Raw genomic sequence first — 26,689 nt, 5'->3', positions numbered from 1 at the left:
CATACTGACCGCACTAATATTTCATACTGACACATATATTGATACACACAACTCTCTCATGGTGGCATTTACAATCATCCCATACTGCCATCCACTTGGGGATTTGATTGTAACCTGTCATATAATGGCTATGGCACTCTTTTCCCATTTCATACCATATATAAAATGTCCCTTCCCTTCCTGGCAATGCTATATTTCTTCAGATATCCAGAATATTCAGGCGGTTTATTTCTTTGACACCTACGCTGTGCTGCCACAGGGCCCAGGTGAAAGTAGGTGATTCTGTTGTTCTGTCTGACCTCCATCCCCAGCGGCTGTGACTCTCGCATGCAGTGGTAGAGACGTTTGCTTCCCGCTTGTCTGCGTTATTTCCTTTGACTCTGGCTTTATCTCGAGCTGTCATATTAAAGGCATGCTATATGCACTCAGAGTATCAGCACTGTATTTGCAGAATACAGGCTGTCGTGATCACTGTTTGTCTTCTGCTATAACAGTCTTTAGTGAATATTGAGATGTAGCCTGCCTTTAAATGTATTGGTCTTGTGTCCAGTGGCGTGTGGGTGCTTTATCACATCCCTGTACGAGAAGGATTGATGACTGTTTGTTACTATAGTCTGTATCTGCCTCCTGCAGACGTTCCTGGAGTGACCATTGAGTAATGTTCAGATGAGTGTTTGTTCGCACATTTTCCATTTTGTGTCATTATTATCACTGTGGAGTAATTCACATGCTCTACAGTAGAGACGTAGAGACGTCTATATGAAAGCTCGAGATCTATGATATATGGTCTTCATCATTTTCATTGATTTTCCTTCAGTGGATAGAATTGTCGGACTGGACCAGATGAGTGGCATGGCCGAGATGTCCTTTGGGTCTTCATACAAGACAAAGAAAGGAATGTTCCGCACGGTTGGACAACTTTACAAGGAATCTCTGTCTAAGCTAATGTCTACATTAAGAAACACCAATCCCAACTTTGTCCGCTGTATAATCCCCAACCACGAAAAGAGGGTAAGAGCCTCTAAATTACTGTATATAAAATACTGTATGTATATGTATATATGCGTGTGTGTGTGTATATATATATATATATATATATATATATATATATAGTATCAGAAAATATAAATATGTGTGTATATATATATATATATATATATATATATACATATAGTATCAGAAAATAAATAAATATATATGTATATATTATATTGTATCAGAAAAGTCTTGCGTTAGAATTTGGCTCACAAAAGAAACCGGTACAACCACCTTCATAATTGTGGACCTCTGTTCTAAATCTCCGTTGTGGTTCCTCAGTTTTGCCCATGTGTCTATTCTACTTTTCCTCTGATTGTTCCACTCCCAGTTTTGACAACAAACATGTGAACGTAGCCTTAAGGGGGCTTTACACGCTACGATATCGTTAATGTTTTATCGTAGGGGTCACGTTGTTAGTGACACACATTCAGCGTCATTAACGATATCGTAGCGTGTGACACCAGCGACCTCAAAAATGGTGAAAATCGTTCACCATGGAGAGGTCGTCCCAAAACCAAAAATCGGTAATGGTTGATTATCGATGTGGTTCGTCGCTCCTGCGGCAGCACACATCGCTGTGTGTGACACCGCAGGAGCGAGGAACATCTCCTTACCTGCCGCAATGCGGAAGGAAGGAGGTGGGCGGGATGTTACGTCCCGCTCATCTCCGCCCCTCCGCTTTGATTGGCCGGCCGCTTAGTGACATCGCTGTGATGCCCAACATCCCTCCCCCTTGAGGGAGGGCACAGCGACGCCGCCGACCAGGTAAGTGCGTGTGACGCTGCCGTAGCGGTGATGTTCGCTGCGGCAGCGATCACACGAAATCGCATGCACGACGGGGGCGGGTGCTTTTGCGTACGATATCGCTAGCAATTGCTAGCAATATCGTAGCGTGTAAAGCCCGCTTTAGACTTACAAAAAAACCATACTTTTCTCCTAGACAGGTGCCGCTCCTCCGCTCAGTGTGCTGTGTCCCCTGGTAATCCTTTGACATTGTTACATGAGCACTGACACCTACCAGTGACAGATGATGGGCTGCAGCCTTCTCGCTTATGCTTGATGGAACTGTGAAGGTTGTAGCCTGTCAGTTTCCTCCGATTGGCTGTAGCACTCAAGTGACAATGTCACAAAATCACAGGGGGATACAGCACTTTGAGTGAAGGGGTACTGCCGTTCTGGGAGGTAAGTATGCTTTTTTTTATTTTACTAGGCACATTAAAAATGGGGATTTCCAGTCATAGAGAACCCCTTTAATCTAGCTCCTGCTGTGACACTTCTACAGGTAATGAAATCCACTCTGTACTTTTTTATTTAATATTATCTTTACTTATTAGGCTGGAAAACTGGAGCCTCACTTGGTGCTTGACCAGCTACGTTGTAACGGAGTCCTAGAAGGGATCCGGATCTGCAGGCAAGGCTTTCCAAACAGAATAATCTTCCAGGAGTTCAGGCAGAGGTAAGGGCATCTTTTCTTACATTTTTGTTATTTTTTACTGAAGCATAGCATTATTCTTAGAAGTCTTGACATTTTCCTTTGGGCTATGCCTGACATACTTGCTGTACAGGTATCCAACACACACAAGCCTGGCTAGCTCCCAAATAACTGGAAATCTGTGTAATGGACCCTTGTCACTGGAGGGTTATCTGTATAGTGATAACATTGCCTGCAATGCCCACATGTAAAGTGCCAAGGTCAACATCAAAGACTTTATCCAGATTTTCAAACCTTTGTAAAAGTTGCTGCCAGTACTCAGGATTTCTTTTCAAACCGGACCCTTGATCCAGCATTGATTTACTTGTTGTCCCCCTAGTCTTTGCTTACAAGCCACCAGCCACGTGGGGCTGCATCCAGTCTATGACCTGAGAGGACAATTCCCATACTCATGGCTCCATTATCTGAGTGGTTATCCCTGCAGAATAATATGAATGTTGCCGCCAGTGATGGACTGTATCGGCCATGTTCTCAGCACTTGCAAACAAAGACCTCACCAGAGATGGGGATGGAGGAGATTACTTTGCAGGGCCCCACGTTTTTTAGCTTGTGAGGAATTTTGAATATGACAGAAGTTCTTGAACTTACAACATATTAAAGGCAACAATGTATTAAAGATATGAAGAATAATATTGTCCTAGAGTTAATTGCCATTTTATGGTCTTGACTGTGGTGCCAAGTACTTCTGTGACCCTGCTGGTTCTAGTCATGTGCTATAACTTCTGGCGCTGCCATAGTTAGGGGGAGCGCTCTTTGGTCGGACTCCATAGCCAGCAGCTTGTGGTTGGTGTACTGTTTATAGTGTGTTCATAGTGACTGGCTCTTTTGAAGCTTCATCTGAGGGCATGGTGCAGATTCTAAATGGTGGTCACATCATTTTAAATAACATTTTAGCTAACAACATTTTTTTCTTTCTTTAGATATGAAATCCTGACACCAAATGCTATCCCCAAAGGATTCATGGATGGCAAACAAGCATGTGCAATAATGGTAAGAATGTTCTCTACTTTTACCTATAGACCATATATGTCTCCTTATACTACAACTGATATAACATCCGGTGGTTTCCCTGGATAACATTTGTGCATGGTGAATGTCTATTTCATCAGTGACTTCACTCATCTGCAATGAAAGCTTCTAGGACTTTTGAAGAACTTTTTTTTTTTTTTATGTAACTTTTTTCTACATTTTTGATTTGCAGATCAAAGCTTTAGAGCTGGACCCCAATCTATACCGGATAGGACAGAGTAAAATTTTCTTCCGAGCTGGAGTGTTGGCTCACCTGGAAGAAGAGCGGGATCTGAAGATCACAGATATCATTGTTCTCTTCCAGGCGGCTTGCAGAGGATACCTGGCCAGAAAGTGAGTTCTTGTAACACATTAATACATGGCAGACAGGACTTCTACATTGAAAAGGCTTTTGTGCTTTACGTCCTTTGGTTTTACAAACTGAATAATATGGTGAAAATATTTTGTTAATATCAGAGCTTTCTCAAGAAGACAGCAACAAATGAGTGCACTGAAGGTGGTTCAGAGAAACTGTGCTGCTTACCTGAAGTTGAGACACTGGCAATGGTGGCGATTATTTACCAAGGTTTGTCCTATGACTATGATTATGAACGTGCACTTTTCACGTATTCTGTTTTCAGGACCCACACCATTCAGTTTTCAGTTGTAAAAGAACACTCAAGCTTTGTCTCTTTTCCCATCTCTGGAGATTGTGGAACCACATATACACATGTAATCAGAAATATCCACAGAGACACCATATACACACATGCAGATATAGTGTATAGCATAGAGCTTGGTCTAGGTACACAGCCACTGTTCCCTGCATTCTGCCGCATGGCTGTGGATCAAACAGATCACAATATGGTTGAAAAGAGTCCACCACCATGTTCACTAAAGGGGTATTTGGATTATTATAAGTTATCTATCCACGGGATATGTCATAATTGTTAGATGGGTAAGAGTAACCTCACTGATCACAAGAATGGGGTCCCATATCTCCCATTCCAGTGGAGAGGCGATTGTACTTATGCGCTGCTGCTCCTTCCAAAGTTTCTAAGACTGATGGGGATAGATGGCAAGTAGTGATGAGCGAGTACTAAAAAGCTCGGGTGCTCGAAGCTCGGGCCGAGCCTCCCAAGATACTCGTGTACTCGGCCCGAGCAACGAGCCCAATGTTATCCTATGGGAGACCCGAGTATTTTTGTGAAATGACCCCCCGGCAGCATGGAGAAACCCTAAAAATGTCACAAAAGTCTCAGAAGAGTGCTCAAATGACATGGCAACAGCATGGGGAAGACCCCTTGAAGCATTTATCACTGAAAAGTCACAGCTGTGAACAATTTTGTCCGCGTTTTACGCCATTTTTACGGACTCACCAGAAAACCTTCCAAAATGACCCCAAAATGATTTTTCATGGCGGAAATGTTAAGGGCACATACCCAATAGTGAGATAGAGCTGGTGTATGTTACTTTTTGAGATTAATACATGAAAGATTTTACGTGAAAACATTGTGTGGCACTCTGATGTCCCTGAGAAGAGACGTACATGAAGGCCTCTTGAGTCTAATGTGCCCATTTTGAGGAAGTGAGTCTTTGTAGTATTTTCCTTTGCCAGGGCAGTCCAAAATTGTGAGGTTCACCAATGCCCCTGCATACAGACGTGCATGAGGGCCTGTAAACCTGAAGTGCCCATTGTAAGGAAGTGGGTCTATTTCAGTATAGCCCTTTGCCAGGGCAGCCAAAAATTGGGAGGCTCCACATTGTCCCTGGATAGAGACGTGCATGATGGCCTGTAAACCTGAAGTGCCCATTGTAAGGAAGTGGGTCTATTTTAGTATAGCCCTTTGCCAGGGCAGCCAAAAATTGGGAGGCTCCACATTGTCCCTGGATAGAGACGCGCATGATGGCCTGTAAACCTGAAGTGCCCATTGTAAGGAAGTGGGTCTATTTCAGTATAGCCCTTTGCCAGGGCAGCCAAAAATTGGGAGGCTCCACATTGTCCCTGGATAGAGACGTGCATGATGGCCTGTAAACCTGAAGTGCCCATTGTAAGGAAGTGGGTCTATTTTAGTATAGCCCTTTGCCAGGGCAGCCAAAAATTGGGAGGCTCCACATTGTCCCTGGATAGAGACGTGCATGATGGCCTGTAAACCTGAAGTGCCCATTGTAAGGAAGTGGGTCTATTTTAGTATAGCCCTTTGCCAGGGCAGCCAAAAATTGGGAGGCTCCACGTTGTCCCTGGATAGAGACGTGCATGAGGGCCTCAAAACATTAAGTGTCCATTTTAAGGAAGTGGGTGTATTATAGTATAGCCCTTAGGCAGGGCAGCCAAAAATTGGGAGGCTCCACGTTGTCCCTGGGTAGAGACGTGCATGAGGGCCTCAAAACATTAAGTGTCCATTTTAAGGAAGTGGGTGTATTATAGTATAGCCCTTAGGCAGGGCAGCCAAAAATTGGGAGGCTCCATGTTGTCCCTGGGTAGAGACGTGCATGAGGGCCTCAAAACATTGTCCCCATTGCAAAGGAGCGGGTCTCCTGTCGTTGTAATGTCCATTCTGCAAAGAATGGGCGAAAAAATTTACCACTGGGGGTATACCTGAAACAAAGGCCTAAGTATTGCAATTTGTAACGGTCATCATCATGGTGGCGCATGAGGAGAAGGAGGAGCAGTCCAGCGATTATCCAAAGTCCAGAAGTGTGTACCCATGGGTGAGTGGAGGTACATGGCAAACTTTAAATTCCGCTCTCATTTGCTGGTGGTGTGGTGAAGTCTGGCCCAATCCAACCCTTGTTCATCTTGATCAGAGTCAGCCTGTCAGCATTTTCAGTTGACAGGCGGGTGCGTTTATCTGTAATGATTCCACCTGCGGCACTAAAAACACGCTCTGACAAAACGCTAGCAGCAGGGCAGGCCAGGACTTCCAAGGCGTAGAGAGCCAATTCATGCCACGTGTCCAGCTTGGATACCCAATAATTGTAAGGCACAGAGGAATGTCGGAGTACAGTTGTTCGATCTGCAAGGTACTCCTTCAGCATCTGGGCAAACTTAGGATTTCTTGTGGCACTACCCCGCACCTCAGGGGCTGTGGTACGTGAGGGGCTGAGAAAACTGTCCCACATCTTAAAGACTGTTCCCCTACCTCTGGCGGATTGGACTTGTGCCTCTCTCGGCTGTACGCCTCGGTTGTCCACTGATTCCTGACCTATGCCGCTAGCGTTTTGTGAGGGGAATGCTTTGCCTACTTCCGTGAGTATGGCCTTCCGGAACTGCTGCATTTTGGTTGACCTCTCCTCCACGGGAATAAGAGACAAAAAGTTCTCCTTGTAGCGTGGGTCTAACAGTGTTACCAACCAGTAATGATTGTCGGCCAAGATGTTCTTAACGCGAGGGTCACGAGACAGGCAGCTTACCATAAAGTCAGCCATGTGCGCCAGACTCTTAACAGCCAGGACTTCAGTAGCCTGACCAACAAGATGACTGAACATGCTGTCCTCCTCCTCCTCCTCCTCATCTACCCTGTCCTCTGGCCAGCCACGCTGAACCGAGGATATGACTGGTGTGCATGTCATATCCTCAATTTGGCCGGAGAGTTGCTCCATGTCTTCATCCTCCTCCTCGTCATAGTCCTCCACTGCACGTTGTGATGAGACGAGGCTGGGCTGTGTGTTATCACCCACACCCACTACTGTTTCTTGCTGCAACTCATCGCGCTCCGCCTGCAATGCATCATGTTTGTTTTTCAGCAGAGACCGTTTTAGAAGGCAGAGTAGCGGTATGGTGACGCTAATAATGGCGTCATCACCACTCACCATCTTGGTGGAGTCCTCAAAGTTTTGGAGGATGGTACATAGGTCTGACATCCATCTCCACTCCTCAGGTGTTATGTGTGGAGTTTGACCCATTTCCCGACGGCTTAGGTGATGCAGGTACTCAACAACTGCCCTCTTCTGCTCACATATCCTGACCAACATGTGCAGAGTTGAATTCCAACGCGTGGGGACATCACACACCAGTCTGTGAGCCAGAAGATGCAAACGGCACTGAAAGCCGGCAAGGCCGGCTGAAGCAGTAGGTGACTTTCGAAAATGTGCAGACAGGCGGCGAACTTTTACCAGCAGATCAGACAGCTCTGGGTATGACTTTATAAACCGCTGAACCACGAGGTTGAGCACATGGGCCACGCATGGAACATGTGTCAGCTGGCCTCGCCTCAAAGCCGCCACCAGGTTCCGGCCATTGTCACACACGACCTTTCCTGGCTTTAGGTTCAGAGGTGTGAGCCAGTGATCTGCCTGCTGTTTCAGAGCTGTCCACAGCTCTTCTGCATTGTGGGGTTTGTCACCTATGCAGATTAGCTTCAGCACAGCCTGTTGCCGCTTCGCCGAGGCAGTGCTGCAGTGCTTCCAGCTTGTGACTGGTGTGGAGGGCACAGTGGATGAGGATGCGCAGGAGGAGGAGGAGGCTGAAGAGCATGACATTCCGGAGCTGTAGAGTGTGGGTGAAACACTGACTGAGGTAGGGCCTGCAAACCTTGGTGTGGGAAGGACGTGTTCCGTCCCTCGCTCAGACTGGGTCCCAGCTTCCACAATATTAACCCAGTGTGCCGTCAACGAGATGTACCGGCCTTGCCCACAAGCACTTGTCCACGTGTCTGTGGTTAGGTGGACCTTGGGTGAAACAGCGTTGTTCAGGGCACGTGTGATGTTTTGTGACACGTGGTTATGCAACGCGGGGGCGGCACACCGGGAGAAATAGTGGCGGCTGGGGACCGAGTAACGTGGGACAGCTGCCGCCATCAGGTCACGGAATGCTTCTGTCTCCACCAGCCTAAAAGGCAACATTTCCAGCGCAAGCAGTCGCGAAATGTTAGCATTTAGAACTGTGGCATGTGGGGTGTTGGCAGTGTATTTGCGCCTGCGTTCAAAGGTTTGCTGAATGGATAACTGAACGCTGCGCTGGGACAAGGACGTGCTTGATGATGGTGTTCTTTCTGCGTAGGCAACTGCAGGTGCAGGAGTGGAGGAGGCTTGTTCGCAGGCAGCATGGACAGAGGATTGGCTCGCATGCACAACCAGCGAAGACGTAGCAGTGACATCAGCAAGCACTGCTCCTCGACTCTGTTGTACTTCCCACAAAGTCGGGTGCTTGGCTGACATGTGCCTGATCATGCTGGTGGTGGTCAGGCTGCTAGTTTTGGTACCCCTGCTGATGCTGGCACGGCAGGTGTTGCAAATGGCCTTTTTTGAATCATCTGGATCCAACTTAAAAAACTGCCAGACTCGGGAAGACCTAACATTTGTACAGGCACCTTGTGTCGTCGTGTTGTTCCGGGGAACGGTTGCCTGACTTCTGCCTGGGGCCACCACCCTGCTTCTTACTGCCTGTTGTGATGCTACGCCTCCCTCCCCCTGTGCACTGCTGTCCTCGCTCTGCATATCCTCCTGCCAGGTTGGGTCAGTTACTGGATCATCCACCACGTCGTCTTCCTCTTCCGCACCCTGCTCCTCCTCCTGACTTCCTGACAATTGTGTCTCATCATCGTCCACCACTTGTTGAGACACGTTGCCAACTTCGTGAGAACGTGGCTGCTCAAATATTTGGCCATCTGTACAGACGATCTCCTCATGACCCACTTCAATATGAGCTGGCGAGAGGCCAGAATGTGTGAATGGAAACGTGAACAGCTCTTCCGAGTGTCCAAGTGTGGGATCATTAATGTCCGAGGAGGACATGTACTCAGCCTGGTGGTAGGAAGGAGGATCAGGTTCAGAAATGTGCGGTGCAGTATCACGGCTACTGACACTTGACCGTGTGGAAGACAGAGTGTTTGTGGTGGTGCCAATCTGACTGGAAGCATTATCTGCTATCCAACTAACAACCTGTTGACACTGGTCTTGGTTCAAGAGCGGTGTACTGCTGCGGTCCCCAAGAATTTGGGACAGGACGTGCGAGCGACTAGATGTGGCCCTTTGTTGTGGCGAAATTAGAGCTTGCCCACGACCTCGGCCTCTGCCTGCACCACCATCACGTCCACTTCCTTGTTCCTTGCCAATGCCCTTGCGCATTTTGCAATGCTGTGCACTGCTGACGTGTATATTCACTACTTGTGCGTTATATCAAAGTTTCTGGAAATTGCACACAAGTGCACCTGTACGCTGCCACCAACAGGCACACACGTGCGGTTTTAAAAACCAAGCACGGACGCAATAAGAACCTAACAGGTTTTTTTGGGGAGCGACAATTACAGACAAGTCAGACACTATCTGGACTGTTTTACACTGTGTACACCAGCCCCAGATATGATGAAGGCTGGTATACGGTCACCACTACCCTGCCTGCCTGCCTGCCTGTATTCTGGTACAATAGTCCTGACAAGGACTCTTTTGGTCACTAGCCTGTATTCAGACCTGGCTATACCCTGCCTGTATATAGCAACAATAGTCCTGAGAAGGACTCTGCTACTGTACTCCGACCTGGCTATACCCTGCCTGCCTGTATACAACTAGAATAGTCCTGAGAAGGACTTTTGGTCACACTGTTTGCAGCCCTGCAACTGAAAAAGCTATAAAGGGCCGCAAAGCTTTCCCTGAATCAGCGACACTCTCCCTGCACTGACTGTCTGGATAGCTGTGAGCAGAGCACAGCGCGCCGGCCGATATAAAGGCTCGGTCACGCTGTGCAGGCCGGCCAATCACTGCAATTCCACAACTAACAGGGCTGTGGCATTGCAGTGGTCTGCCAGCCAATCCCTGCATGAGGGCTGGCTCTCAAAAGAGCGCCAACATGCAGAAATGAAGACCACGAGTACAGCACGAGTATCGCGAGATTACTCGGTCCCCGCCGAGCAGCCCGAGTACAGCGATACTCGTGCGAGTACCGAGTAGTTACAAGCATGCTCGCTCATCACTAATGGCAAGTAACAGAAGAAAAAAGCTCATGCATAATGGACGCGCAATCCAGAGAGTGAAGCAGTATCACCGTGGTCTTGAGTCAATAACAATCTTTATTTAGAAAATCCAAAACACACAATATATGGTTAAAATCAATTAAAAACATGCAGTATCAAATCCACATCCCCCATAGATGACAATGAGGGGGTATGACCATGTGCAAAGGATACAAAAAATATGCAAAAATTGCGACCCTTATCACAATACAGAATGGTATAGTGAGCAGACCTCTAAGAGTGTAAACCGATAAGTAGATATATATATAATATATATCTGTCAGGGCATAAGCAAGTCCCAGTGTCAGTAAGGTCTGTATAGCTAAAGGATAAGTCCTTTTACTCATAAGGAAGTTGAGCTATATTAGTACCAGACTGTCTAATCATCAGGGCCACAACATAACAGGATGTACAAAAAACAATGCAATACCTAGAAGTATATACCGCAGGGTACCTTGTAACCCTGAGACCCTGTATGTAGACAATGGATACAGTATTTAATGATGTAAAACTGGCAAGAACTGTAACCGCTCAACAATCCAGCACTCTATAGAGAGAGGTAGCAGTATACCCAACCTGAGAATAGGACAGAAAGCGCATGGTAATACCCATGGGGGGATGTGGAGTGGCCCCATGCGTATCGCTGAGGACAGCTTCATCAGGGGAAAGTGTGCTCAGGATTGTGCCCTAGTAAGTATTTATAGAAGACAACAGCAGCAATCAGTTATTTAATAAATGAATAATTAGACATACCGTTGGTGATGTATACTGCTACCTCTCTATAGAGTGCTGGATTGTTGAGCTATTACATGTCTTGCCGGTTTTACATCATTGAATACTGTATCTATTGTCTATATACAGGGTCTCAGGGTTACGAGGTACCCTGCGGCATATACTTCTAGGTATTGCATTGTTTTTTGTATATCCTGTTATGTTGTGGCCCTGAGGATTAGACAGTCTGGTACTAATATAGCTCAACTTCCTTATGAGTAAAGGACTTATCCCTTAGCTATACAGACCTTACTGACACTGGTACTTGCTTATGCCCTGACAGATATATATTATATATATCTACTTATCGGTTTACATGACTCGCCCACCCCAGGGCTTTGGATGACCCGGTGTCAGGCCGGACTAGTCCCGGGTAGTCAGCTGTGGAGGGGCCCGACTCCGTGACCCTGGCGGGGTCAGTTAATATGGCGGCTGTGGGGGTGATGATCAATAATAAAGGTTGTGGAAATATATATTCGTGACGCCACATGTGGATTGCGGCTATGGAGCCGCCGCTGCTGGATGGGGTCTCCGGGGCTGATGTAATGGCAGCTATGGTGGTTCTGCTCCCCACAGGAGGAGCGGTACCCCGGGGCAACCGTTCGTGCTTGTAAGAGTCTATGATGTTTATAGATGCAGTGCAGGACAAAACAGACGACACAGGATTGCAGTTCAGATGTTTTACTCACTGTTCAGTTAATTCGGCCGCGGACCGGTTGCCCACGCCGTGCCAGGATCCACTGTCAGGGACCTCCGCCGATCCCAGGTAGTTCAGGAGCCAGTACCGGTGCACCCCTCACTGTGTCTCTTTCCCTGACTGTCTTCTCAGCCTCGACTCTATTAGATGAACTGGTCTTGGCCTCCACCACAGGACCTGAACAAGGGGCTTGCCTCACTGGTTTCTTGCCCTCTTCCCAGGGGAACTGTGGCAGGTTGTGGCCCTGGGCGCTTGCAACCACCCTGGGCCTTCGGTGTTACTTTATGAGGAAATGCCTTTCTTCCCTCTGTCTGGGGACCGTCCCCGAATGCAGCCAGAGCCCTCCACCCTATCTTCCTGGGGAACAGGCCACGAGCCAATAAGCCCTTCCGTGGCCCTGGAATCCTTTCTTGCCTTCTTTGGGTGTCACCTGGGCCTAACTAGACCCCAAAATCTCCACCAGGAACTTCTTGCTGTCACTTTCTCTCCTTCACTCTCCTGAGATAACTACCTCCCTCTTCTTCTCCCTCTCTCAGACCATCTAGACTTGAACTTCCTGGTTCCCTTATCTACTCACACTTTCTGACTCCTCCCACAGACCCACTGACTAGGCCCCACTCACACTATTGGGACCAGAAATGGGACTTATGGCCCCATGAATACATCTATGGGGGTTGCTTCCACTATCCCTGACCCAGTGTATGCCTACCAATTGGTGTGTGCAAGTTTAGTCTGTGGACCGGCATATGACCTCATTCTTACCCAGGATGGGACATCACACCTCTGGCTGAGGTGCAATATCTCTGTGGCGACGGAAGCCTCAGGGGCGCCACATTACACTCTTAGAGGTCTGCTCACTATACCATTCTGTATTGTGATAAGGGTCGCAATTTTTGCATATTTTTTGTATCCTTTGCACATGGTCATACCCCCTCATTGTCATCTATGGGGGATGTGGATTTGATACTGCATGTTTTTAATTGATTTTATCCATATATTGTGTGTTTTGGATTTTCTAAATAAAGATTGTTATTGACTCAAGACCACGGTGATACTGCTTCACTCTCTGGATTGCGCGTCCATTATGCATGAGCTTTTTTCTTCTGTTGCTTGGCTTCTACTTTTTCATGCAGGACGCTGCATCCAGTTGATATACAATCAGGCTGTGCACCCAGTGTTTTATTTACACCCTTATGGGGCTAGATGAGCGCAGGACTTGGCCACCTCCATCAGCCTCATAAACTGCCATTAAAGCGGCAGTGCATGTGCAGTTCCACATCTCTGCACTGTAGCAAAAAGGAGACAGCTGCACTCTGTAGTGCTAAGACATGTACAACAATGATTATGGGAATATAGACCTGCATTAGGCTATGTGCGCACGTTGCGTTCTCTGAAGTGCGGAAAAGAACGCACCCTCTGGCAGACTGGACACTGCGTTTATAAAATAAAATGCATCCACAACGCATGCATTTTGGATGCTTTTTCCATGCGTTTTGGATGCATTTTTGACAGTGCGTTCCCCCGGCAATTCAGCTCTGCTACATGCCGGCTGACAGCCGACACAGACAGAGTCGCACGGTGAGAATGAACTCGGGTGAACTGCACCCGACTTCATTGTCATACCGCAGCTCTGTCTGTGTGTGGCGTCCCGATTATCATCTTCACCGCACACATCCCGACATTACCGCCGACATCCCCGCACACATCCCGACATCCCCGCACACATCCCGACATTACCGCCCACATCCCGACATCCCCGCACACATCCCGACATTACCGCTCACATCCCGACATCCCCGCACATATCCCGACATTACCGCCGACATCCCCGCACACATCCCGACATCCCCGCACACATCCCGACATTACCGCCGACATCCCCGCCCACATCCCAACATTACCGCCCACATTCCGACATTACCGCCAACATCCCCGCCCACATCCCGACATCCCCGCCCACATCCCGACATTACCGCCGACATCCCCGCACACATCCCGACATTACCGCCGACATCCCCGCCCACATCCCGACATTAACGCCCACATCCCGACATTACCGCTGACATCCCCGCACACATCCTGACATTACCGCCAACATCCCCGCACACAACCCAACATTACCGCCGACATCCCCGCACACAACCCGACATTACCGCCGACATCCCCACCCACATCCCGACATTACCGCCGACATCCCCGCACACATCCCAACATTCCCGCACACATCCCGACATTACCGCCGACATCCACGCACACAACCCGACATTCCCGCACACATCCTGACGTTACTGCTGACATCCCCGCATACATCCCGACATTACCGCCCACATTCCTGCACACAACCCAACATTCCCGCACACATCCTGACATTACCGCCGACTTCCCCGCACACATCCTGACATTACCGCCGACATCCCCGCACACAACCCGACATTACCGCCGACATCCCCGCCCACATCCCAACATTACCGCCCACATTCCGACATTACCGCCAACATCCCCGCCCACATCCCGACATCCCCGCCCACATCCCGACATTACCGCCGACATCCCCGCACACATCCCGACATTACCGCCGACATCCCCGCCCACATCCCGACATTAACGCCCACATCCCGACATTACCGCTGACATCCCCGCACACATCCTGACATTACCGCCAACATCCCCGCACACAACCCAACATTACCGCCGACATCCCCGCACACAACCCGACATTACCACCGACATCCCCACCCACATCCCGACATTACCGCCGACATCCCCGCACACATCCCGACATTCCCGCACACATCCCGACATTACCGCCGACATCCACGCACACAACCCGACATTCCCGCACACATCCTGACGTTACTGCTGACATCCCCGCATACATCCCGACATTACCGCCCACATTCCTGCACACAACCCAACATTCCCGCACACATCCTGACATTACCGCCGACTTCCCCGCACACATCCTGACATTACCGCCGACATCCCCGCACACAACCCGACATTACCGCCGACATCCCCGCACACGTCCCCACATTACCGCCCACATCCCAACATTACCGTCGACATCCCCGCACACATCCCGACATTACCGCCGACATCCCCGCACACATCCTGATATTACCGCCGACATCCCTGCACACATCCCGACATCCCTGCACTCATCCCGACATTATCGTCGACATCCCCGCACACGTCCCGACATTACCGCCACATCCCCGCACACATCCCGACATTACCGCCGACATCCCCGCACACGTCCCGACATTACCGCCACATCCCCGCACACATCCCGACATTACCGCCGACATCCCCGCACACGTCCCGACATCCCCACACTCATCCTGACATTACCGCCGACATCCCCGCACACGTCCCGAAATTACCGCCACATCCCCGCACACAACCCGACATTTCCGCACACATCCTGACATTACCGCCGACATCCCCGCACACGTCCCGACATTACCGCCACATCCCCGCACACAACCCGACATTCCCGCACACATCCCGACATTACCACCGACATCCCCGCACACATCCCGACACTGATAGACAGACAGAGCGACCAACTGACAGAGGGAGATTCACCGACATCCACAGACAGATTGACCGACATTGACAGAGACTGAAAAGACTTGCGTTTAAAGCATGCGGAACGCAACAAAAATGCAGTCCAAGTGCATTTTGGTTGCGTTCTGACCCACATCATTGATTTCAATGGGTGGAGAACGCAGCTACAACGCACAAAAGAAGTGACATGCTGCTTTTTTTTCCGCACCGATTTTGGGCATCCAAAACGCTGCATTTAGAAACGCAGCGTGTGCATTGATTTTTCGGCTTTCTCATAGACTTTGCTGGGTAAGCTTAACACATGCAGTTACGCTGCAGTTCAAAACGCGTTTCCGTGGGGAAAAGCTCAACGTGCGCACATAGCCTTACTCCTATGAAAAACATCCAAAAATTGAGATACTTAGCACACAAAAATGGCCAGTTTTATGTGAGCCCAACAGCTAACGGCTTTTGATAGGGTTTTCAGTGGTCAGTCCTCACCGATCTAGGAAGTATCTATTCTGTGGACAGCTGATGGTTTATCTCAACCTCAGCCATTAGGCCAAGCATGGTTACTACACCCTATAAGATGCCTTCTCCTGACTTTGGGATATGTGCTATCTGCAGTTTACTATTCATTCTAAATAATGTGAATATGTTGCTTCATCTGTAAACATACCATAAAAATTACCATAATATTCCCTCCCAAAAATGATAGTAAAACTATTTCTTTCTATAGGTGAAGCCCTTACTACAAGTCACTCGACAGGATGAAGTAATGCAGGCAAAGGTGGTTGAGCTGCAGAAGGTCAAAGACTCTCATTTGAAGACAGAGATGGAACTTAAGGACATGGGAGGCAAATTTCAGCAGGTGAGAGCGAACAATCAGTAGATACTCCATGGTTCTTTGCCCTTGGACACTCATTTGTAGACTGCTTTAGTTTTGCAGGTGGATATTCTTTACAGTTTCAGAGAATCTGATTCCAGGCGGCCATGTTGTACTGTATGATGTGATGTCGTCAGACATTGTGTTAGATCATTCTATATAATTTCTATGTTAACTTGCAATTTTTTTCTAATTGATGAAAGACATATATTAAAGAAAAATTCAAAAAATACACAAGAGATAGCTTACCCCAGTAAGTTGTCCAAATAGATGCCTGTAGACTCCGGAGGATCCGACATGGAAGGGTGGAAGCACACCCAGAAATCAAAAGGAAAAGGAGAATTTCATCCATCATATCATTCCATAAAGCGGTCTCGTATATTAAAAATTAACTTTTATTTTTACAAGGGTAAAAAAAACCATCTTTCTTGTAATTGACAGACTAGAGCGTATTCTTAGATGTTTTCTTCAGACGCTCCTTTTCCTAATAAAGAATAATGTAGTGAAAATGAGCCTGCTGTCCTGTGTATACAGATATGCAGAGCCATATGCCTTTTTGATTGCAGAGCGCACCAGTGATGTGTTATTCTATTCATTTTTCTTTCTTCTTACTAATTAACTGTGGAAGCAGGAGATCTTGGAGGAAAGTAAAGCTGGTGTCACACATAGCGACAGCGCCAACGACATCGCTGTTACGTCACCATTTTCTGTGACGTAACAGCGACCTTGTAAGTCGCTATTATGATAACTGCTTAGCTGTCAAACACAGCGACGCAGCAGCGATCATAACGTCGCTACATGTGCAGAGAGCAGGGAGCTGCGCACACTGCTTAGCGCTGGCTCCCTGCTCTCCTAGCTACAGTACACATCGGGTTAATTAACCCGATGTGTCCTGCAGCTACATGTCACAGTGCAGAGAGCAGGGAGCTGCGCACACTGCTTAGCGCTGGCTCCTTGCTCTCCTAGCTACAGTACACATCGGGTTAATTAACCCGATGTGTACTGCAGCTACATGTCACAGTGCAGAGAGCAGGGAGCCGCGCACACTGCTTAGCGCTGGCTCCTTGCTCTCCTAGCTACAGTACACATCGGGTTAATTAACCCGATGCGTACTGCAGCTACAGGTGCACAGAGCAAGAGCCGGCACTAGCAGCAAGAGCGGCGGAGGCTGGTAACGAAGGTAAATATCGGGTAACCAGGGAAAGGTCTTCCCTTGGTTACCCGATGTTTACAGTGGTTACAACTTTCCGCAGCTTCCAGACGCCGGCTCCTGCTCCCTGCTCGCTTCATTTCGTCGCTCTCTCGCTGTCACACACAGCGATGTGTGCTTCACAGCGGGAGAGCGACGATGAAAAGATGAAGCAGGACATTCAGCAATGACCGGCGACCTCACAGCAGGGGCCAGCTCGTTGCTGGATGTCACACACAGCGACAGCGACGGGACGTCGCTGCAACGTCACAGAAAATGGTGACGTAGCAGCGACGTCGTTGTCGTCGTCGCTGTGTGTGACACCACCTTTATGTGCACGCAATATCTTTTTAATTTCCATATATTTTCACTACTGATAACACACTAGACATCTGTAAGTCTGCAGCATTTCAGTTTACCCTGCAGGCCTGTATTAACTTGATTGTAGTGCGGCGACAGGGAGGTTCACTTTTCTGCTTCAGACAACAAAGACCCTGCTCGGTTCTTTCTTAAACATTTCCAACTTTATTTCTGTGATACAGCTTTGGTCCGCATCTTGCCAGCACCGGTATATGTTTCAAAGGGTTTTTTTTCTCCTATTCACACAACACAGTTGCAGCAGTCTGTTATTAGGCACCGTCTACAGTCTAAAGCCCTTCCTTTCCCTCACTCCACTTCATATTCGCACAGGGGTCCGCATCCCTGAAGGGGTCTCCTCTTCATGCCGGGCCATCCAGACATACCCCCACCTCCAGTGGGCGCACTAGTCTTTTCCATAAGTAATAATAATAATAATAATAATAATTTTATTCACTTATATAGCGCTATTAATTCCACAGCGCTTTACATACATTGGCAACACTGTCCCAATTGGGGCTCACAATCTAAAGTCCCTATCAGTATGTCTTTGGAGTGTGGGAGGAAACCGGAGAACCCGGAGGAAACCCACGCAAACACGGGGAGAACATACAAACTCGGCTTTCTCCTGTTACCACCAGCAGGCACCGACGCTAGACTGTCAGACTAAACACCTCTCCGTGGGGGATGCAGTTCCGTCATCCGTCCACGATTCCGCGTGTCGCACCTGTGGGGGTGACCCATAGGTTCAGTATCTGTTGCCTGGGACAACTTGCTTCTAAATCTCCCTGGTCCTTTTTCCTGTCTCCTTCCCTCTAACACTTCCTTATATCTAACCTATGCTCCTTCCATTTCTCTCTCCCTGCCTACCCAGGTGCCAGGACATATCTAAAGCAACACTGCCACCTGGTGGCGAAATCACACAAGCAAGCCATTTACAGTTACCATGACATTTTACAGCTACTACACAGGACACTGGGTACAGATGGAGGGGTGGGCCTAACCCTTTATTCCCCTACATGATAACGGCCAAGCATTATAAATTTACAATGCTTGGTTCTCGGTTTGTAAATTTACAGTGCGGGACTAAATCTTTTGTTTCTCACTGCGTCTACATATAAATTAGTAACCGCTATGTAGCTAGCAGAAGCATTGGCATTGCCTTTTTAGGACCTGACAATCACCTGATCATCAGTTCTCTGCCAGCATATCAGAGCCGCCTGGTCCTATTAGACTCAGATGGCTCTGCAGGGGTTTTACCCCCTGTAACTGGGGCTCTTGTGGATGCCCCAGTTACAGTGTAAAAAAAGAACAAAATAAAAAATACTTTTCTCCAGATATCTTTTATGATCTCCTAGAGGACACATTATATAAAAAATATAAAGATATAAATCTGCAAAAAAAGAAAAAGTAATACAAAATAAAAAGCCCCCAATGCAAAGAATACAACAAATTGGGTAGTAGCTAGTGACTGGTGAATAGTAACTATTTGTGTTCGGATTCTTCGTAACAAATCTGAAAGTACTATTCTGAGATTCATCACGAATAACGAACCTAATGCGCCAATGGGGAACCCGAGTATTTTTCTTGTGAATACTGGAATAGCACTCGGTATTTGGTAAGCATTATCTGAACGCAAAAAATTACTATTCGCCCATCACTAGTAGTAACCTGGGGTATTCATTAACCCTAGAACGCGCAAGCATAACAATTTACCATAGAAAACAAATGACCTAGCAGGCCTGCGAGGCCCCAGGTATGCGTTCTAGGGTTAAACAGGTTATTCTGTGTGACTTGTGAATAAATAATAAAAAGTCCAAACAAAATAAAACTAAAACAAATATTGTTTTTTTCTATATTTGTGTCACAAGAAAAACAGTATAAATTATGCAGTAATAAATCTATACCCCCCCAAAATAATGTTATAAATGTAAAACAAATTGTCTTACATAAAACAAAAGTCTCATACAATCACTTCAATAAAAAAAAAAATAAACACATTTGCTGCTGAGAAGTAAAGAAGCAAAAGCGGAAAAAATAGCCTGTCATTAAGATTCATTCAAGCCTGCTCACAGAGGGGTTAAAGCTGGATGTATGAAATAGTATTATCTTATCAAACTATTTGTATAAGTGGTTTATTTTCTGTTTTAGAAACATTAGCTGAATAAAAAAAAGTTGTAAATAGTCTTTAGGTATGTTCTGCACAGTTTACAGCTTTGTCCTATCTTACAAATGAAGGCTTGTATTAGATATTTTGTTTTGTCTGGTTTTCCCATATGTCCCATTTTAATTGCACTACATTGATATTTGTGATTGTGGTGGGTGACCACTGATCAGAAATTGGTGGCGTATCATATCAGTTTGCCATCAATGCGCTTATCCGGTAATCTAACCATTTCCAATCTCTTACTTTAGCGCCATCTTTGTGGTGGTATTTTCCAGCTGAACTGAAACAAATGACATGTTTTCCTTTTAAAGATCCTATTGCGTTTTTCTCATGTTTCCTTATTGTAGTTGGTGGAAGAGAAAAATATTCTGGCTGAACAGCTTCAAGCAGAGACCGAGCTGTTTGCCGAAGCAGAGGAAATGCGGGCCAGACTTGCAGCAAAGAAGCAGGAGCTGGAGGAAATCTTACATGACTTGGAGTCTCGTGTAGAAGAAGAGGAAGAGCGGAATCTACAGTTACAAAATGATAAGAAGAAGATGCAGCAACACGTGCAGGTAAAGAGGTGGCCGGACTATTTATTTTCACACTAAGGTTCCAAACCTTATTTGGCTGCAGACTATATAGTCCCCAGGGGTGACACTAATATTTGGGGATTTAGGAATTGAATTGTTAGACTAAGGCGGGCTTTGCAGGTTGCGACATCGCAAGCCGATGCTGCGATGTCGCACGCGATAGTCCCGCCCCTGTCGCAGCAGCGATATCTTGTGATTCCTGGCGTAGCGAACATTATCGCTACGCCAGCTTCACATGCACTTACCTGTTCTGCGACGTCGCTGTGGCCGGCGAACCGCCTCCTCCCTAAGAGGGCGGGTCGTACAAGGTCACAGCGACGTCACACGGCAGGCGGCCAATCAAAGCGGAGGGGCGGAGATGAGCAGGATGTAAACATCCCGCCCACTTTCTTCCTTCCGTATAGCTGGCGGCGGCAGGTAAGCTGATGTTCCTCACTCCTGCGGCTTCACACACAGCGATGTGTGCTGCCGCAGGAACGAGGAACAACATCGTACCTGTCGCGGCAGCGTAATTATGAAAAAGTCGGAGCCTACACCGATGATCCGATAACGACGCTTTTGCGCTCGTTAATTGTATCATCTAGGATTTACACACTACGATGTCGAAAGTGACGCCGGATGTGCGTCACTTTCGATTTGCCCCACCATCATCGCACGTGCGATGTTGCAACGTGCAAAGCCGCCCTTACATATACTGTATGTGTGTGTGTTAAAATAATCCAATCCTTGAGAATGTCATTACTACGATTACAACTGAATTTGACCATTTTCTATAATTCTTTGCAATATTCAGGACTTGGAAGAGCAGCTTGAGGAGGAGGAGGCCGCCCGGCAGAAACTGCAGCTAGAGAAAGTGACAACAGAAGGGAAATTTAAAAAGTTGGAAGAAGATATTCTCCTATTAGAAGACCAAAATGCCAAACTCAGTAAGGTGCGATCATTGTATTGTATATGGAAACCAGGCGCACTCAGCCGCTGTGGAATATTTATCAGAGATATGGGAAATAATAGGAGGTATTGAAGGTGTGACCTGAACAAGTCAATTTATTGCAACGTAATAGTTTGCTTGGAGGAGAGAATTGACTGCACAATGCTTATGAACACTGATGGTACAAGAAAAACATTACTGGAATTGTACAACTCAATGCGCTAGACAACAATTTATTGTTTATTTTTTAACAGGAACGGAAGTTAATGGAGGAAAGAATTGGTGAATTTACATCAAACATGGCCGAAGAAGAAGAGAAAATAAAGAGTCTAAGCAAACTCCGCACCAAGTATGAAGCCGTCATTGCCGATATGGAAGGTAGAATATCTCCAGTAACAATTTGGCTTCAAAGCCATGAGATGTCCAGCACTTATTTCCTTTAGTACAGAAAGATGACTATTAGCAAAATATTATCTAATAATATTATTGCTTTATAAAAAAAAAACATTTCAGATCGTCTAAAGAAAGAAGAAAAGGGCAGGCAAGAGATGGAAAAGATGAAAAGGAAGCTGGATGGAGAAACAACAGATTTACAGGATCAGATTTTAGAGCTTCAGCAGCAAATTGAGGAACTGAAACAACAACTGGCCCGTAAGGAAGAGGAGCTGCAAGCCGCACTAGCCAGGTAACCAAACCAGCGCTGCACCGCCTGATACTGACTGAGTCTTACAGCCCTAATATTACCTAATATTCATATTGATCTTGTTTCCATGTAGGATTGAAGAAGAAGCAAGTCAAAAGAATAACTTACTGAAGCAGCTGCGGGAACTCCAGTCTCAGATCACAGAATTACATGAAGACATGGAATCTGAAAAGGCCGCAAGGACAAAAGCAGAAAAGCAGCGTCGGGACCTAGGGGAAGAGTTAGAGGCATTGAAGTCTGAACTCGAAGACACTCTAGATTCTACTGCAACACAGCAAGAACTTAGGTGAGAGTTACCAGAAGACCTGCAGTATTAGTCAGTATTATTTTTCTTTGTCGCTCCATTGGGAGACCCAGACAATTGGGTGTATAGCTATGCCTCCGGAGGCCACACAAAGTATTACACTAAAAGTGTAAAGCCCCTCCCCTTCTGCCTATACACCCCCCCGTGCTCATGGGCTCCTCAGTTTTTATGCTTTGTGCGAAGGAGGCACACATCCACGCATAAGCTCCACAACTTAGTCAGCAGCAGCTGCTGACTAGGTCGGATGGAAGAAAAGAGGGCCCATAACAGGGCCCCCAGCATGCTCCCTTCTCACCCCACTCTGGTCGGCGGTGTTGTTAAGGTTGAGGTGCCCATTGCGGGTACACAGGCAGGAGCCACATGCTGTTTTCCTTCCCCATCCCTTAATGGGCTCTGGGTGAAGTGGGAACCGGATCGGTCTCCAGGCACTGGGACCGTGCTCCCTCCGCAGCCCCTGGGAATCTGCTGGATAGGAGCTGGGTATCGTCAGGGACAAGGCCCTGCTACTATGAGGTACTCTGTGTCCCCGTGGTGACCGCGCATGGAGCGCTTGTGCCATACACATTACAGCACTGCTGGGTGTGTTAGTGCGCCGGGGACTACCGCGCATGGAGCGCTTGTGCCATACACATTCCAGCACTGCTGGGTGTGTTAGTGCGCCGGGGACTACCGCGCGGCCGCGCTTATTGCCGGCCGCGCTTATAACTTTAGTCCCCGGCTTCTGCGGCCTAGTGTCGTATATTCCCGCCCACAGGCCTGCCAGTCAGGGGAAGGGCGGGACGCTGCACAGATCGTCAGCGCTGAGGGCTGGAGCATACATTAGTATCCTCCTCCCTCCTCACTCAGTACACTGGGGCACTAGATTCCCGCACTTTTCTTGGGCACGCCCACGGTCCCCTCCTCCCCACAGAACGCTGGCAGCCATTCCTGTCAGCGATTCAGACGCTGGAGAGGAGAGACAACACAGGGAGACCCAGGCAGGGAATCTGGTGATCACACAACCGCTCTGAGCGGTCGGTAAGCAGCACCTGTGGTGCTGGCCCCACTGAGTGCCGAAGTGTATATATATATAGGCTTATAGGCTATACATTTGCACTGTGCGGTCGCTCTATTGATTTTTGGCTATATACCCTCCTGTTGTTCTCAGAGGAGACAACATGTCATCTGCAAAAGGCAAGGGTGCCAAAGCACAGGAGTACTTTGCAACCTGTACCTCATGTAAAGCTGTACTACCGGCAGGTTCCACTGACCCTCATTGTGTGCAATGCTCGGCCCCTGTGGCACTTACTCAGCCGGAGCCTCTGCGACTGGTGGCCCAGGTGGAACCACCTGCTACCACTGTCCAGGTGACAGGGACGGAGTTTGCAGCCTTTGCTGACAAACTGTCTGAGAGTATGGATAAATGGTCTGCTAAAATACTGGAAGCATTGCAGTACAGACCGGTGATTCAGGCCCCGGGCACTGTCCAATCCTTGACCCCTGGTCCCCCTCAATTGGAACAGCAAAGTGCCCCTGGGGTAACCCATAGGTCCCAGGGTGAGGTCTCTGACACGGACCGCAGTCCCAGGCCGCCCAAGCGGGGTCGCTGGGAAATTCCCTCCACTTCATCACACTGTTCAGGGTCCCAGCAGGGGGACTCTCTGGAGGATGAAGCGGAGGTATCAGATCAGGATTCTGATCCTGAAGCCGCTCTCAACCTAGATACACCTGAAGGTGACGCAGTAGTGAATGATCTTATAGCGACCATCAATCAGGTGTTGGATATTTCTCCCTCAGCTCCTCCAATTGAGGAGTCTGCTTCTCAGGAGAAATTCCGTTTCAGGTTTCCCAAGCGTACATTAAATATGTTTCTGGATCACTCTGACTTCAGAGAGGCAATCCAGAAAAATCGAGACTGTCCAGACAAGCGTTTTTCCAAGCGCCTTAAGGACACACGTTATCCCTTCCCCCCCGAGGTTGTCAAGGGCTGGACTCAGTGTCCTAAGGTGGATCCTCCAATCTCCAGACTGGCGGCTAGATCCATAGTTGCAGTGGAAGATGGGGCTTCACTCAAAGATGCCACTGACAGACAGATGGAACTATGGTTGAAATCCATCTATGAAGCTATCGGCGCGTCTTTTGCTCCAGCATTCGCAGCCGTATGGGCACTCCAAGCTATCTCAGCTTGTCAGGCGCAGATTAATGCAGTAACACGTACATCTGCCCCGCAAGTGGTGTCCTTAACCACTCAGGCGTCGGCGTTTGCGTCCTACGCCATTAATGCTATCCTGGACTCGGCGAGCCGTACGGCGGTGGCATCCGCCAATTCGGTGGTACTCCGCAGGGCCATGTGGCTACGTGAATGGAAGGCAGACTCTGCTTCCAAAAAGTTTTTAACCGGTTTGCCATTGTCTGGCGACCGCTTGTTTGGTGAGCGATTGGATGAAATCATTAAACAATCCAAGGGAAAGGATTCATCCTTACCCCAGTCCAAACCAAACAGACCTCAACCACGGAAGGTACAATCGAGGTTTCGGTCCTTTCGGACCGCGGGCAGGTCTCAATTTTCCTCGTCCAAAAGGCCTCAGAAAGATCAGAGGAACTCCGATGCATGGCGGTCTAAGTCACGTCCTAAAAAGACCGCCGGAGGAACCGCTCCCAAAGCCGCCTCCTCATGACTTTCGGCCTCCTCAAACCGCATCCTCGGTCGGTGGCAGGCTCTCCCGCTTTTGCGACGCCTGGCTGCCACATGTAAAAGACCGATGGGTGAGAGACATTCTATCTCAAGGTTACAGGATAGAGTTCAGCTCTCGTCCTCCGACTCGATTCTTCAGAACATCTCCGCCCCCCGACAGAGCCGAGGCTCTTCTGCAGGCGGTGTGCACTCTGAAGGCGGAAGGAGTGGTGATCCCTGTTCCTCTTCAGCAACGGGGTCACGGTTTTTACTCCAACTTGTTCGTGGTGCCAAAAAAGGACGGATCCTTCCGTCCCGTTCTGGACCTAAAACTGCTCAACAAGCATGTGAAAACCAGGCGGTTCCGGATGGAATCGCTCCGCTCCGTCATCGCCTCAATGTCCCAAGGAGATTTTCTGGCATCAATAGACATCAAAGATGCTTATCTCCACGTACCGATTGCACCAGAGCATCAGCGCTTCCTGCGTTTCGCCATAGGGGACGAACACCTTCAGTTCGTGGCACTGCCTTTTGGCCTGGCGACAGCCCCACGGGTCTTCACCAAGGTCATGGCAACAGTGGTGGCAATCCTACACTCTCAGGGACACTCGGTGATCCCTTACTTAGACGATCTACTTGTCAAGGCACCCTCTCAAGGGGCATGCCAACACAGCCTGAACATTGCTCTGGAAACTCTCCAGAGTTTCGGGTGGATCATCAATTTTCCAAAGTCAAATCTGACACCGGCCCAATCACTGACATATCTTGGCATGGAGTTTCATACTCTCTCAGCGATAGTGAAGCTTCCGCTGAACAAACAGCGTTCACTACAGACAGGGGTGCAATCTCTCCTTCAAGGTCAGTCACACCCCCTGAGGCGCCTCATGCACTTCCTAGGGAAGATGGTGGCAGCAATGGAGGCAGTTCCTTTTGCGCAGTTTCATCTGCGCCCACTTCAATGGGACATTCTCCGCAAATGGGACAGGAAGTCGACGTCCCTCGACAGGAACGTCTCCCTTTCTCGGGCAGCCAAAGCTTCCCTTCAGTGGTGGCTTCTCCCCACTTCTCTGTCGAAGGGGAAATCCTTCCTGCCCCCATCCTGGGCGGTGGTCACGACGGACGCGAGCCTGTCAGGGTGGGGAGCGGTCTTTCTCCACCACAGGGCTCAGGGTACTTGGACTCAGACAGAGTCCTCCCTTCAGATCAATGTTCTGGAGATAAGGGCAGTGTATCTTGCCCTAAAGCCGTTCCAGCCGTGGCTGGAAGGCAAACAGATCCGAATTCAGTCGGACAACTCCACAGCGGTGGCATACATCAACCACCAAGGCGGGACACGCAGTCGGCAAGCCTTCCAGGAAGTCCGGCGGATTATGCTGTGGGTGGAAGCCACAGCCTCCACCATATCCGCAGTTCACATCTCGGGCG

General features: G+C 48.3%; 1 protein-coding gene across 13 annotated transcripts in view; it reads left to right on the top strand.

Moving 5' to 3' along the window:
* Positions 1-26,689, top strand: part of LOC142256901 (myosin-10-like) — a 304,675-nt gene that overhangs the window by 243,854 nt on the left and 34,132 nt on the right. For 7 of the 13 annotated variants that reach the window (XM_075328868.1, XM_075328872.1, XM_075328873.1 and 4 more), the window contains 12 exons: positions 204-272; positions 818-1,011; positions 2,373-2,494; positions 3,451-3,520; positions 3,732-3,892; positions 4,016-4,124; positions 16,245-16,376; positions 20,452-20,658; positions 21,470-21,607; positions 21,859-21,982; positions 22,118-22,289; positions 22,381-22,593. In XM_075328868.1, the coding sequence (XP_075184983.1) occupies positions 204-272; positions 818-1,011; positions 2,373-2,494; positions 3,451-3,520; positions 3,732-3,892; positions 4,016-4,124; positions 16,245-16,376; positions 20,452-20,658; positions 21,470-21,607; positions 21,859-21,982; positions 22,118-22,289; positions 22,381-22,593 (1,711 nt within the window). The remainder of the gene's footprint in view (positions 1-203; positions 273-817; positions 1,012-2,372; positions 2,495-3,450; positions 3,521-3,731; positions 3,893-4,015; positions 4,125-16,244; positions 16,377-20,451; positions 20,659-21,469; positions 21,608-21,858; positions 21,983-22,117; positions 22,290-22,380; positions 22,594-26,689) is intronic. The other 6 variants (XM_075328880.1, XM_075328877.1, XM_075328879.1 and 3 more) reach the window with 1 other exon arrangement.

Source organism: Anomaloglossus baeobatrachus, chromosome 11, assembly GCF_048569485.1.
Source record: "Anomaloglossus baeobatrachus isolate aAnoBae1 chromosome 11, aAnoBae1.hap1, whole genome shotgun sequence".
Taxonomy (NCBI): Eukaryota; Metazoa; Chordata; class Amphibia; order Anura; family Aromobatidae; genus Anomaloglossus; species Anomaloglossus baeobatrachus.
This window is presented reverse-complemented; position numbering and strand designations above follow the sequence as displayed.